Consider the following 14424-nt stretch of genomic DNA (forward strand, 5'->3'; position numbering starts at 1 on the left):
CGCAACCCCCATTGCCCTGCGCCGCTGGCAGGGAGGAGGTAGAGAAAATCAGGAGTAAAGTTAGGCCCAGGAAGAAGGGAGGGGTGGGGGGAAGGTGTTTTAAGATTTGGTTTTTATTTTCTCATTGCCTTACTCTGATTTCCCCAAGTCGAGTCTGTTCTGCCCGTGACAGTAATTGGCGAGTGATCTCTCCCTGTCCTTATCTGGACACACGAGCCTTTCGTTATATTTTCTCTCCCCTGTCCAGCTGAGGAAAGGAGTGATAGAGAGGCTTTGGTGGGCACCTGGTGTCCAGCCAGGGTCAACCCACCACACTACCAAATGAAAATCATCACCTCTCATAAGATGCATTGATCAGACAACAAACAAAAAATACGCTCTATCAACATGTGCTTTGCTTAAGGGTATCCAAATATTTGCAAAGAAATCTCTGCATGATCAGCAAACAAGCATAGAATATAAAAAAAAGCAATAAATTCTAAATAACCATGGTTTATACCTCTCCCCTGTCGTACGTCACATCCTCCCTATCCCCTAAACCGAAACCTTTGCAGCGGACCCCAGCACAAAAGCAAAAGACTAGTCTCTGCATGAACTAACACAGCAGCTTGCAGCACTTGTCTGACGAACATCGAGTCTGCCAGAGAGCAGATCAGTCTGCCGCAGCGTACCCAGCAGCTCCCGTGGCTTGGGCACTGCATTGGCATCTGGCACGGGTCGACAACTGTTTTCACCGTATACTGAAGTCCGCTCTGAGAGCAAAACCACTGGTTCAGTCCAAGAGCACCTCAATGTTTATTTATCAAAACAGTGATTTTAGTTTGTCTTCAAGCAAATAAAAGGAGAACCAGCTGGTTAATGTGGAGTATTGGGGGGTTTTTTGCATCCAACACAATGGGGAAAATGAAGAAAATCCCTTTGGCGTAAGAGGGGAAACTGAGAACACACAAGTCTATAACACATGTTTCAGCTGATGGCCCAACTTCTTTGCCAATGACACAATTTTACATCAAAAATGTGTGACATGTAAAGTTGAGCCCTACTGCTCTTTAAGTTGGGAAACAATGCATCCAGTAGGAAGCCAATGATTCTAAGTGTCCATGTGCTACAGATATAAATAGCAAGTTGAGGTTCTGTGTCAGTGAGGAGGACTTCCAAAGAGTAAGAGGAAAAACTCAGTCTACCTGCTGAGTACTCAAAGTCCACTGAGCACTCAAATCATCTGGCCACTAACTCCTTGTCTTTCTTCACTCTAATGTAGCAGCCTGAAAAGAGAAACCCACCTGATTCCTAGCAAATTTTCACCCAAATTCCCACTTTCTGCAGTTTGTCAAGGACTTCCAAATCAGAAAGGCTCCAACAGTACTAACAGTGAATACTGTATGGCCAGGGAACTGCCAATCTGGGGTCCAAGTCAACCTCACTGTGCTACGCAATGGTTTTGCACTGGTTCACAGTGCAAAGAGCCATGTAAGCCATGGTCCTCTCCTGATCGTAGGCAATGGGATGCCCAGGGAAGGGAATTAGAGCAGTGCAAGTACAATGTAGTATTTGCCTCCAAATAACCTCCAAGGCTCCAGTGGTCTTTGGATCAGAGATTTCCTGAGCCAGACATATCTTTATATTGCATTTTTATTCACTTTTTCAGCTGCCTCGCCTTTAAAGATAAATGCTGCTGTCCTGCAAGAAAGGAGCTTAGGAAATCATGGGACCAGGCACAGCTTGTTACTAGACAGGGCAGATGTAATATGTTTTGGAAGGATGTTGTCCAAAAATTTACTCTTGTAGAGATATCAGATAACACTTGATAATATTTTCTGTTGGAAGTCAATGGGGAGCTTTCATCAGACTCGGAAAAGCCCTGCCCCTTATTAAATGGACAAAGCAAATGGAGAAAGAGGAAAAGAGATGAACTACGTACAGTAATAAGGACTACAAGTGAAGGTAAAATCCTTCTTTGTCAGACTTCAAACAGAGAAAGTTTGGGGGCTAGCAGGCTGCATATGGAGAAGAGGTGTAGGTGTTACTGTTGGCCAGCAAAGGGCCCACACTGCCAGGAACATGCAGGTCCTGCAGCTGGCTAGGAGCTCAGACCTGGCTAGGAAGGACCTCTTTCCAAACAGGACAGCAGGCCTGTGGAGAGCATTACTCAGCTGATCAGCAGGAAAACTGCCAATGGAAAGAGAAACTTTCCTTCTCACAGCAAGAAAAGCAAAAAATCTGTGGGCATTTCAGAGAACTGCTGATGGAAACAGATGGAGATGTTGGCCAAGAAGTAGAAAGGCCTCAGCTGGGAGAACATCCCCCATACGAGGAGACAACACAGAGGGTTACGAGGACACTCTGCCCTAGAGAGCCAGCTGAGACCCTTGCTCTGGGAAACTCAACATCTACTAATGCCTTCCATTTTCCTTCTTTTTTGATTCTGCCTTCATTTCTTCTTTACTCCCTTCCTTCTTAGATGGAAGCAGCAGAAAAAACTAAACAAAAATAGAAAACAACCGAGTTGCAACTACCATTTATACAAAAAGGCAAAGCAGGGCAGTAAGAAATGGTTGAAAGTTGTTACTACAGAGATCCAGAGGCCTTCGAGCCTTCTTTGCTACCTGTCTTGTCTTTTGGGAAGTTACCAGTGTGATATTCAGTTCTCTGTTACGAAGACACTGAAGAACAAGAATTTATGAAGCTGACTGGAAGGTCCTTCAAATACTGATGGGGATTGTTTGGAAATTAAGAAATATGTCAAATTTTCTTTCTTTAACAATTTCAAATACAAAGGTATCTTAGAAGAAAACTGTAAATTTAATGTATAGTCTACCCAAACTTTTCAGGAAAGTTCAAGTTGCCAGTACATGTGAGAGACACACTGGTATCACACATAGAATGGCAGCTTTCCTTAACCAACTGTTTTATTTATCTGACATTTGGCATAACTAGGTACAACTTTGCAATGGTGTTGATGAGCCGGTACTTGATGATAATAAGAACAGAAGAAATTTAGGCTGGTCAGAAGCTTCCTGGAAAAGGACCTTTCCCAACTCATCCATTAGGTGGTGCTCCAAGAGTACCAACGGAGAAGGCTTTGCTCCTCTTCAGTAGCTCCAGAAGGAGCAGAAATACGCTTAACTTGATAGGCTTCAAACTATGGTAGCAAAAGTTGGACCATAGCAGTGCACACACTCGGGAAACAATTTAGCATATGACTTTCCCTTCTTGAATGTGTAAAGTCTCTGCACAACACATTGTTTACATTGCTTCTACTTGGCACTTCTATTATTCATTGTATATTGGATTAGATATTCTATATTCTTCTCTCATCCTGAACAAGACAACCAAAAAGTAAATAAATACAGTTATTGAGTGTCCATGGTAACCAAACTAACAGAAATAGCTCATTCAGCAAACTGTCATTTTGCATTCGAAGGATTTGTAAAGCTTTCTTATGGCAGCAGTTTGTAAACATTTTTCAGTCTCTAGTTCTGTACAAATGTAAGCAGATCGGGAACACAAAGCACTGTTTATGCTATCAGCCAGCTCTACACTCTTCAAGGTCCCAACAAAACACACTGGGAAATTATAAGCTATGTGTCTAATATATAAATAAGGCAATTCAACTATTTACCCAGATAAAAAATAAGAGGCACAATATCTCCTCTCATCTTTATCCCCACCCTAAACATACAAAACCAGTGCAAAAATATGAACAGCAGCCAGAATGCTATATAATATGTAGGTTCTGGCCTTGCAACTCAACCTGTGCAGAATTGGTTACTGGAGATGGCCAAAGGCTGGGATCAGGAACTCCATCTTCAGACATGTTTGTACAGCACATTGCAAGATCAGGGCTTGATTCCTGCTGATACTTTCAGGTCTTCTGCATCTACCAATGTCAGTGGAAAACTAAGACACTCAACTCACATTAGTGACCTTCTAATACAAGGAGAGGCTGGAGAAGAGGAGGCTCGGGGGCATCTCGTCAATGTATATAAATACCTATTGGGAGGGGAGTAAAGACGACTGAGCCAAATTCTTCTCAGTGGTCTCCAGAGAAAGGACAGAGGCAATGGGCACAAACATAAATTGAAATATTGAAATATTTATGAAAGTATTGAAATATTGAAATATTTATGAAATATTGAAATATTTTAAAATATGAAATATAAGAAATTCTATTTAAATGCAAGAAAAAAAACTGTAAGAGTGTTACTGTAGTTTTACCATAAGAGTGGCCAAACATTGGGAAAGGTTTCCCAGAGAGATTGTGGAGTCTCTGTCTTTGGAGATATTCAAAACCCAGTTGGACGAGGTCCCAAGCAACCTGCTCTAGGTGACCCTGCTTTGAGCAGGGGGGTTACAGCTAACAGCACCCTTGCCTTGCCAGGCACAACTGCTCTCAGCCAGAGTCTTCACCTCTTCCCGCGACAAGCAGAGATGAGGGAGCATTCATCCCTTTCCCTCCAACCAGGGTGAGCAGCAAAATGGTAAGGACGAACATCAGATTTAAGGGATAAACCTGGCTTGTCCTTCCGTCTCAGCTGTGTCACCTGTGCCACGCTCTGGGAAACAGAGAGAAGAACCTGGCTCAGACTGAACCACTGCTTTCCATCCTGGCTGAACCGAGAACATCTTCCCTGCTTGCATCAAGCTTAGACATGAAAAGGTCAGATGGCAGAGACAGAGAGCGCACCATTTTATGAAAAGATCGAAGGTAAAATCTTGCCCCAAATGAAGGCAGCAGGAGCTCTGCTAATATCTCAGACATACACAATTGAAAAATCCTTCTCAGTTGAACAGTCCTGTCCTATGAGATTGCAGGCATCCAACCCATATTACCTTCTTCCTGAACTGCCATCTTAAAGCCATCTGGGTTTTCTTCTCTCCCCTAATCTTTTTGAAAGGCTCTCTGCCTTGCGAGTCAGGTTCCTCTTTCAATTTGACCAAGTTAACACATGGCCAGAGTACAACCACTTGTTCTGGGGCCAACATTGGTTTATAGCTAACATGGGTTTTCTTTCCCTACTGGTTGCCATCCCATATGTGTGCAGAGCAGACAAAACACCCCTCAGCCTATCCCACCCTGTTCCAGTCTGAATACAGGTGACTTGAGCTGTGCACGTTGCTCCAAAGGAGAGCTCAGGGGTGTCCTGCACTGCCACGTTCACATTTCCCAAGAAATAACCCTCATAAATCCCCAGGTGGCTGCATTTATTGAAACCCCTGCAGTTCCTGCAAAAGTATTTTTGACTTTTTTTTCATTAATAACTGTCTTAATTATACCCATCCCAGCTAACGTGTGTGCTTTTCTCTGCCACTGTGCAAGGGCAGCTCATCTGCACACAAAGTCACCATTGTCAATGGACAGAGCGTGGGGCTGGAGCCAGGAATTTATGAGGTCTTATCCCCAGCCTGCCAGTGGCCTTCCGTGTGGCCTTGGAAAATAACACTTAACGTCTTTGTTTTTTTAGCTGTAAAATGGGAATAATAATCTTTATTCATCCACCTCAAAGAGGCGATGAGAGGATTTTATGCAGTGCTCAGGATTTAAATGTTTCCAAATAAATTTTATAATAACCAGTCAGGGTTTTTAAATCCATCCTCAGCTCATCTCTTGCCACCTCCTCTGCACTTGGTGATAGTGGTTGCTTTGCTTATTCCCCTGAGTATTCTAGGGCTAGCTGGATTACAAAGCCGTTACAACCAAAACAGGTCTAAACAGAAAAATTTGCCCAAATGTGGAATTATATTAATTTCAAATGTATCCACAGTTTCCAAAATTTGGAACCAATCTTCCTACTACTGAAGTCGAAAAGGCAGAAGCGAGCCAGCTCATCTTTTTCCCATTTGAAGAAAAATGTACCACACATACCCTGTTTACTTATTTGCAGTATCCCATCCCATCAAAAAAAGCCTGTGACTTTGGGAGTCAATGTAAAGAAAATGCAGAGAAATGGATGGTAGCTTCCGAAGCCACCGCAGATATGGAGCAGCCTTTGCAGGACACATTTTTCTATCCTATTGATGGCATTGATAAATGAGTGGGCAGCAGTCAGGGATGGTTGAAGCCTTCACATCAGCCCCTCTGGTATGTCAGATGGAGTTGTTCCTTTGTTTGAAGTACTAAGAGAAAAGTGGGGGAGTCAGGAAAGGGCTGGTAGCTTCAGCACGCCTACCCCAGACACAGCACGGCCACGCGCTGCCCTCTCCTCGAACACACTACCCAGCCAGCGTCCAAGCCTGGTGCTCCTTGGCAGGTCTCGACCTGCCACACCCTCAGTCTAAGTCCAGAGGTGACAACTTACACAAAGTGTTAATTCCATAAAACTGTGTCAGTTCTTTTGAATTTTCCCCTGAAGTAATTTCAACATGTGATCACCAAGGAACATTTTCCATTTTTTCATCTTACCAGGGCAATTAATGCAATTACTGAAATTATTGAAACTTTTGAATGTACAGTTGCCTGTGTTTGAAATTATTAAAAAATAAGTACTTTTCAAGGAATGGAGTACCTTCAAGCAAGAATCACTGAAAAGCTGGTTGCTATGCAACTCAAGTATCGTCCATATTATTCTTAACAACAGATGACATATTGTATAAAATAATATAATCCTCTTTAAAAAAAAAACATAGTACAGTAGGAGGTTGTTTGGGGTGGAGAACTGGCAATAGCTCAGAGTGCTGTCATAAACCTGACATTGATGGTACATACTTCATCAATTACAGAACCATAATGTAATTATTATGATTATTTAAATGGCACCCTTGATAATATATATAAATTGCCTACAATGAAGCAAATGAATCTGAAGATATCAGCTGCATGCTTTCAAAAGAAATGCTTACTCAAACAAGACTGGGATAATATTTTCACATTGTGAACCCAACCAGGCTGCTTCATTCATGCACTGCCTTAACTTGTACATGCACCCTTCCTTTATTATGTACTTTGAATATATATTACTAAAAGTTGTTAGTGCTGGTGTGTTTAAGTGGAATAGTAAAATATTGAAGGGTTTGTTCTAATTCCTGAGAACAGGTTCAGAAAGTAAGAACTATACACCTTTTCCCTCTGCGTTTCCACTGCTAAATAATCCCAACCCTCCGAATAGAAACCTCCTCACCTTCTACTCCCTGGTACTAGTCCTCTGATCAGGAGCTTTAAATATATGAACATAAAAAACTTTTATACAGCCAGGGCATGCAGGCCCCCACACCATCAGGCGGAGGAGCTCTGAAATTATACCTTTTACATTAATTGTACTTTTTTCAGAAAGCTATAAATTGCCTTTCATGTAAATAAGAATCACATATAGAAATGTAAGAAAAATTATCTTCATGATTATTTAGGGCAAGCTTGTGATACTAGAATTATTCCATTTTATGCTCTGCTGAAACCAACAGGATAACTCAGGAACTAAAACATCACCCACTGCAGATTACGGATCTAGAATCCAGAAGGAGACTATCCACAAGCAGATTATGTTGCTACCTGCAACAGCTATTTTTGTGATATAGAGACCCACCAAGAAGTGAAGGTTTCAGCACTCCATCCCAGTCTCCTCTCTAAAGATTAATATAAAATGGATAACTTTCAAATTATCAATGGACAATGCTTTATTCTTCACAAGAAAATAAAGATTCTTAAGGTGAAATGAGGTCTACCGTAGCTATTGTCTGCCATCAGGAAAAGAGCAGAAGTTATCAAAGTTCAGACTACTGGTGCAGATCTATAGAGCTGAAGACGGACATGCATAACAATCATGAAATACTTATGAAATAAGGACAGCAAAGAAGTGACCAGCCCATGTGCTAATTCTGCTGGCTTCTACCACTACTGCAATATCAGAATTTTTTTACAATTATTAGTCAATCTGCAATCCCTCAAATTGCTGTCATTACAGCAATCACAAGGATATTTCATTTATTTTGTAATTTAATGTTAACCACACACACCATGAACTTTCAATCACAAAATGGCAAATGTGACCTTTTTTACCTTTTATTTTAGGACACGCATCTGATTAAGCTTACCCAAAACACTTAACTACATCATCATCTACATCACTGCAGGAAGAGCAGAGATGGATCGGTGTGTTTAGCTCTCAGATGAGGAAGCGCAGACAGAACAATTTATCATAAATCCAGGTAACCGGTCTCCAGCAGTGTCCAGACTGAAACTCAGAGCTCCCTCATTTGCACCAGGGAGGAAAGTTCTTAGCTGGTGCTGAGCAGGGTACACTGGGGAATGTCAGCGGAGCTCCACCACTGACACCGTCTGCACTGGCTCTTCACTGACAGCATTTCATCAACGTGCGTGAACATACACGGAGTCTTCCAGAACCCAGGTTTATTCCATGAACATGCAAATGCCAGCAACTCCCGTCACAGAAAGGCACATGGGATTTTAACACTCTGCTTTGAGCAGCTGGGCATGCTGCTGTACTAGAAAGCACTAAAATCACATGTCCTTAACCAAAGCATTTCTCAACATACTTGAAACGTCCTCTTCCTGTTTCCATGGAATTTGATGTTGATTTGGCAGAAATAGGGCACAGGTACTGAGCAGTTCGATACTTTTGAAAACCATTTAGCATTTAATTCCTCTTTACCCAAGTTTTGCCTGTAGAGTAACCCTTTCCACAGAAACAGCAAGAGAACACTTGGTATTCTTAACTACAAATTTGATCTGCAGAGCTCTTGCCTTCTGGCCCCTATCCCACAGAATTCGCACTTAACTTTAAGCACATGTGTAGTCCCACTAATGTTAAGCCCAAGTTTAAATGAGTTCTTGGAATGAGGCTGTAGCTCTCAGCACCTTGCAGAACTGATCTTCTGTTTATTGTTACTTACATACAGTTCTACCACAACACCTTGTGTTTTCTTTAGGAACCAAAATGCTCACTATGTTTCATGGATTATTCCAAACAAATCTGGACGGACAGACAGCCAGAGCTAAGCAGCAACTTAAAATGACACAGGGAAAACCCAGAAGAAATGAAATTATTTAAAATGTGAAGTTCAAATGATAAAAAACTACATATAAACATAAAAGTTCTTTATATTCATAGACTGGTAAGGGCAATGTAGGAATTAAAATACAAAACCGATACACGTCACCGGTAACTACATTGTTCACAAAAGAATGAAGTCCAGAGGTACTGATATCTTCCATTTAAATTAACCTTTACTTACCTTGCCGTAGCTCAGCAGGATTATCCTCACCAAGACAACGTTAATGTGAGCACCCAGGGACTCATCATGATAAATTTCATTAACCTGCAAAAGAGTTCAGCACTTTAACCACGGTACTGGCAACAAGTAACGATGAAAGCAGTGATACAGCAGTACCTTTTATGCACTGTCATTAAGCCAAAGATCCCTTTGTGATCATATATAAAACGGGGAAAATTCCACCAATGCGAGGGGGAATGTTTTCTTTTCTAAACTCTGTTGTAGCCTCCCAACAGACCATAATTCAGGAAATCATTTAAAATCAACACATCATCAGAGACTTCATATTAACAGGTATTTAAGTGCCAGCCTAAACGGACTTATACATATCATGGTGCACCTACACGATGCAGCTGAGCTGATCTAACAGCTACTGGTGCTAAGAAGGAAGATTCCCAGCTGCTCCCTACCTCATCCCAGCTGTGTGTGCCCACTGGAGCCCAGAGCACAGTAACCCAAGCAGAATCCTGAATAGCTCTCTGCTGGGCAAGACCATGCACGGGGAAGGGGGACGAGTGAGCAGAAGGACAGGACCTCTCTCCTGAGAGCCATTTGCTGGATCGGCTCAGCTGCACCCTGTAACTCTTCCATCTGGGACCATCACATCGCACTCTGACAAGAGGATATACCTCCCTCAAAAAGCATAGTCAGCCACATGGGCTGGCTTTATTGTGTGTCAAAACTAATCAATGTTAAACTTTGCAAGCAGAACAAAAGCTACAAAATGCCAGCAAATTAAAAACTAGCTTCTTTTTTTGTACTAGAGCTATGTAACTGAACATGCACACGGGGAAATCACCCTAGGAACAGCGAAAACTGTAAACATTTAGAGTAGAGAATGAAATGTGGAAGTATAAAGATTACTTAGGAAACACTGCTACAAGCAAGCTAGGCAAATATTAACCGTTAAGGAGGCTGATTTAGGTATTCGGTGATGAAGACTGCATGAGACTCAGCCAAATGGCAGGGGTTTAGCTTTACAAATTAGAAGAGGCAGATGAGATTCCCTGCAAGGCAAGTGTCTTTCCTAAAACCTGCTTCCCTTGGTAAAGGTTGCACCAAACTGGACTGTTTTGCTGGCTGGACCTACATTTCATTTATTCCTACAGAATAGATTTATTACTAACAGCTAATAAGTAACTTTCAGAAAACGTTTCATTAGAAACATAGTAAATAATGTCCTGTTTCTTCAATCAGCCTTAGTTTTAATGGCCCATCTTTTATCTCCGTAAAAATCATTAAAACTAAATACATTAGTATAGGTTTTGCTAAGCAATCCCCATTGACATTTTGAAGTGAATTTTAACTCATTTTATCAGTATTTTTGGATATAAGAGCCTAATTTTATGCCTGGTAAAAGTCCAAGTTTTCAAAAGTCCTGAGCGTCCTGCGCTGATGGTTAGGAGACAGCGTGGCTGAACCGCGGCTCCAGGAGCAGACTCACACCCTGCAGGGCATCTGAGCAGGCACCTGGGGACCATGCCGCGGGATGCCCATCATCCAGGCTCGTTATCGGTTGATGAGCAGATCCTTGGCTGGAAGATGGTGGGTGAGGAGCCCATGGCTACGACTGGCTTCAGGAGCTGCTATTTTCACTGCGGTGTAGAAGTAGCTGATCTGTTCAGATCTGCTTTGTAAACAATACCTCTGGAAATCAGATCATTTATTTACATGTCTAAATGAGACTTTAGAAGACTAACTTTATATTGCTGTATTTTAAAAAATCTTTTACTTCTACTTTGAGGACCACGGATTATAAAGGAACACGGATGATAAAGAGATAAGACATAAACGTGCGTTTTGCTTTACAAAAATTTTCACCCAGGAAAAAAACCCTTGCGTGTTGTCAAGGGAGGCAAGGATATTAATTTGCCTCACTCTTTGTGTAGAGGGAAGAGAGCACACGCATCAAGGATATGAGGCTGAAATAAGCTGTAAATTACCTATACATGAAATTCGTACTAAACGAAAACTGTGTATAGAGGACAGTAAACACAGCATGTAAATAAGTATTTAATTAGTTCACAAAGCATAATCCAAATTGCTGCACACCACGCTCTCATTAACTCCCAGAATTTAACCTAAGCCTCTTTTAACAATAGTTGAGTAACAGAACAACCGTATCGCTGTTGCGTGCCAAAATGAAACTTGGCTTGAAAACGTTGATGGAACAGAACTGAAACACTGTTTGACTGTTCATGCAAATGACATCTAACAAACAAACTGTGAATGAACAGAAAAGCACAAGCACTGTAAAAAGCTGCTTGGTTCTCTTGGGATACTGGATTTTCTGCAAGACAGTGGGTCAATTCAACACTCTGGGTCTTGTTTTCATTAATAAGGATGAGTCCAACCCCTCTTCACACAGCAGCTGAATTGAACCCTCCATGCCTTTCTCTAAGCTAAACTGTGGCTTTACCAGCAGTGTCTCACTGCACATAGATAATACGCTGAAACAGATGCTTTCCTTTTTTTCAGCATGGCCTAAATTGCACCTATTTCTTTCAGGAAGATATTAAAGATACAAGATCCAAGCAACTGAATGTTGTGCTCTCAAACGTTCATGAAAAGTGCACCCACTGAAAGGGCCTCCACAATCCCTAGCTCAGATTCTCCAAATTTCCACCTGTTATTTCGACAGGAAAGCAGAGTTAAGCTAATGCAGTTCATTGTACAGGGCACAAAACGACCAGCCAACCTGTGGAATCAGAAAGCTCCAGGCTCTCATCCAGCACAACTGCTGAAATGTTTGTTTCAAAGCAGAGATAATCAGACAATGGATATATATGTTCAGCTGTCTGAGTAATAAATATACCCAGGTGTGAAAACGATTACATAGTACTTTTACAGCACTGCATCTCCATGTACTTCAGTAGGACACCCTGGTTCATTTCAACACAAGGAAAATCAGAGTCAATCTCCTGTTGTTCTTAGATCAGTAAGACTAAAATTATGTTGCTGCATAGGAAAAGAAAGTACACAGAGACCATGCCAAAATCACAGCTCCTGAACTGAAGGCAGTGAATGCATTAAGTCTTGTTAGATCTCCTACAGTGATTCAGCATTTATAGAGGGTGATGAAGAAGGCTGGGTAAATCTCAAGGAATTCAAAGCATGGTGGAATACTGTAAAGACACTTTCATCAACCTATTATAGTTCACAAACTATTTTGGGATAACTTTGGTTTATTTTTCTGGGATATTTCAATCAAAGCAAAACATGCATTTCTATTTAAAGTTTCTGTTTAGAAATCAGGCTAGCACAGATTGGTACTAAATAAGAAAAACAAAGACTTTATTTATTGTTTTCTTCTGTCCCTCTCTGTTTATTTTATAATTCTTCTGCGCTGAGTGAGTTTCAAGCCAGCACAGTAAGCACATAGAATACATCAAAAAATCCCAGCTAAAGACAAGCTAAGCATCTGTGAGATGCGTCATGCTTTGTAAAAGAAGCACTGCGAAGTTTTTATTATTGAGCAAAGCAGGGCCCAATCCTAAAAGGGAATTTTGAAAACTGCTGTAACACAAATAGTAATAAACAAGCTGCAGTTTTGCTAGTCTTGGTGCAGAGCAGGTTACCTGCTGATATAGCTGGCAGGGCTTTTAGGGAAAGTCAGGTGGTTCCCTGAATCTCTAATTAAACCAATGCGCAATAGGAGAAAGAATAATCTGCATATTTTGGCAAGTCATGGGCAAACTCATTCATGCAGTTTGAAGGAGTTCCCAGCCTTGCAAAGTTTGTTAGTATCTGCTACGCAAAAGACAGCCCACTTCATCACAACACGGCTCCATCCCACTGAACCATAAATCATCGCGGCTGAGTTCACCCTGAGGCGCACCCTCTGCAGCTCCATGCATTGCACCGTACGGTTGGGTAAGCACCGCTTCCTCAGGCTCCCTGAGCACACACCCTGGACAGACATCTCATAGTTTCAACCTCTGGCTACCATCAACCTCAAACGGATCTGACCCAGCTACAGCAGCCATCAGAGGGCATATCTAACCATTTGGAGAGGGCACAATACAAGATGCAGTTTATGCATCTGGCTTTTCAGGCACCGCAAACTGCTGATCCATCCAACCCAATTAGACTACTTTTTGATCACCCAACATCCTTACATAACTACTGTTGCAGAAACTACTGATGGCTACGTGCTCTCGGGCAGAGCGGGGACCATGTGTGGATCTCTGCCAGAGCGATAGCGGAGGAGCTGGAGAGCATCAGCACTTTCCCCATGGGATGGCAGAGCTCCTGGCAAGCCATTGTTTGAGCCCAGCCTGAGATGCAGCTCATTCATCAGATCATAATTATCTGCAGCAAAGCCTCAGTGCCTGGTGGGCATCCAGTGATTGTCTATTTCTGTAAGAAATGGCTGTTTTGAATTACAGAATAGGAACCAGAAATGTCATGGTGGATACTGAGCACAAACTTTTGTAATCTGACCCTCCCAAAAGCGTTCCCCTCTCACTTTATTTTTCTGTGTTCCCACTTCAAACACCACTATCCTCTTCGATTTTCATCACCTCCTTTATGCTTTTGAAGATCCCAAACTAACATTTCTAACATTCCCAAAGCTTCATCTGAATCCCACAGGAATAACATTACATCAGTTCCTCGGGTGGATAAACTATGGTCACATAGAAAGTCATCAGGCAAAATCCAGGGCTCCCAGTCTCCCTTTCTAGTCCTTACAAGGCATTTCCTCATTTCCTCAGAGAGGAACTCTTTTTTTCTGAAATCTTTGTTGAGCGTCACAAGGAAAAAAGAATAATGAAAGCACACAACACACATGAAACTTAAAGGTCAAACTGTGATCTCAGATTTGGAAAACATCTATCATTCTGCTCAAAACCACAGGCAACAGGCAGTTTTAGAAGAGCCTGGCAATGTACATTGCAAAACGGAGATAAGAATCTGGCATTCTGTATGCAAATACAAGTCTGAGTCCTGATTTACCTTCCCTGGTGTGAGAGTCAGTGGATGTTACCAAGTCCAAGTTAGCTGCTTCTGATCAAAATGAAAAACATTCCCCTGAGCAGATGTGTTGGCAAGGCACTAGGTAGCTTCGTGTTACGGGTCTCTATCTCATCTTCGACTGTAACATTGGCTTTAGAAAGGTCATAGACTTTGTTTTCTGACTTCATGACTAATTTATTTTTCTTAGTTCCTCCCTCAGGCTCTTGGAACTCCTCATTC

General features: G+C 41.8%; 1 protein-coding gene across 2 annotated transcripts in view; it reads right to left on the reverse strand.

Annotated features, from left to right (window-relative positions):
- The window catches only part of ADAMTS2 (ADAM metallopeptidase with thrombospondin type 1 motif 2), a 199217-nt gene that overhangs the window by 42402 nt on the left and 142391 nt on the right, over positions 1–14424 (reverse strand). For both annotated transcript variants that reach the window (XM_075509370.1, XM_075509372.1), the window contains exon 5: positions 9190–9273. In XM_075509370.1, coding sequence (XP_075365485.1) covers positions 9190–9273 — 84 coding nt within the window. The remainder of the gene's footprint in view (positions 1–9189; positions 9274–14424) is intronic.

This window comes from Mycteria americana, chromosome 8 (genome assembly GCF_035582795.1).
Source record: "Mycteria americana isolate JAX WOST 10 ecotype Jacksonville Zoo and Gardens chromosome 8, USCA_MyAme_1.0, whole genome shotgun sequence".
Classification (NCBI taxonomy): Eukaryota; Metazoa; Chordata; class Aves; order Ciconiiformes; family Ciconiidae; genus Mycteria; species Mycteria americana.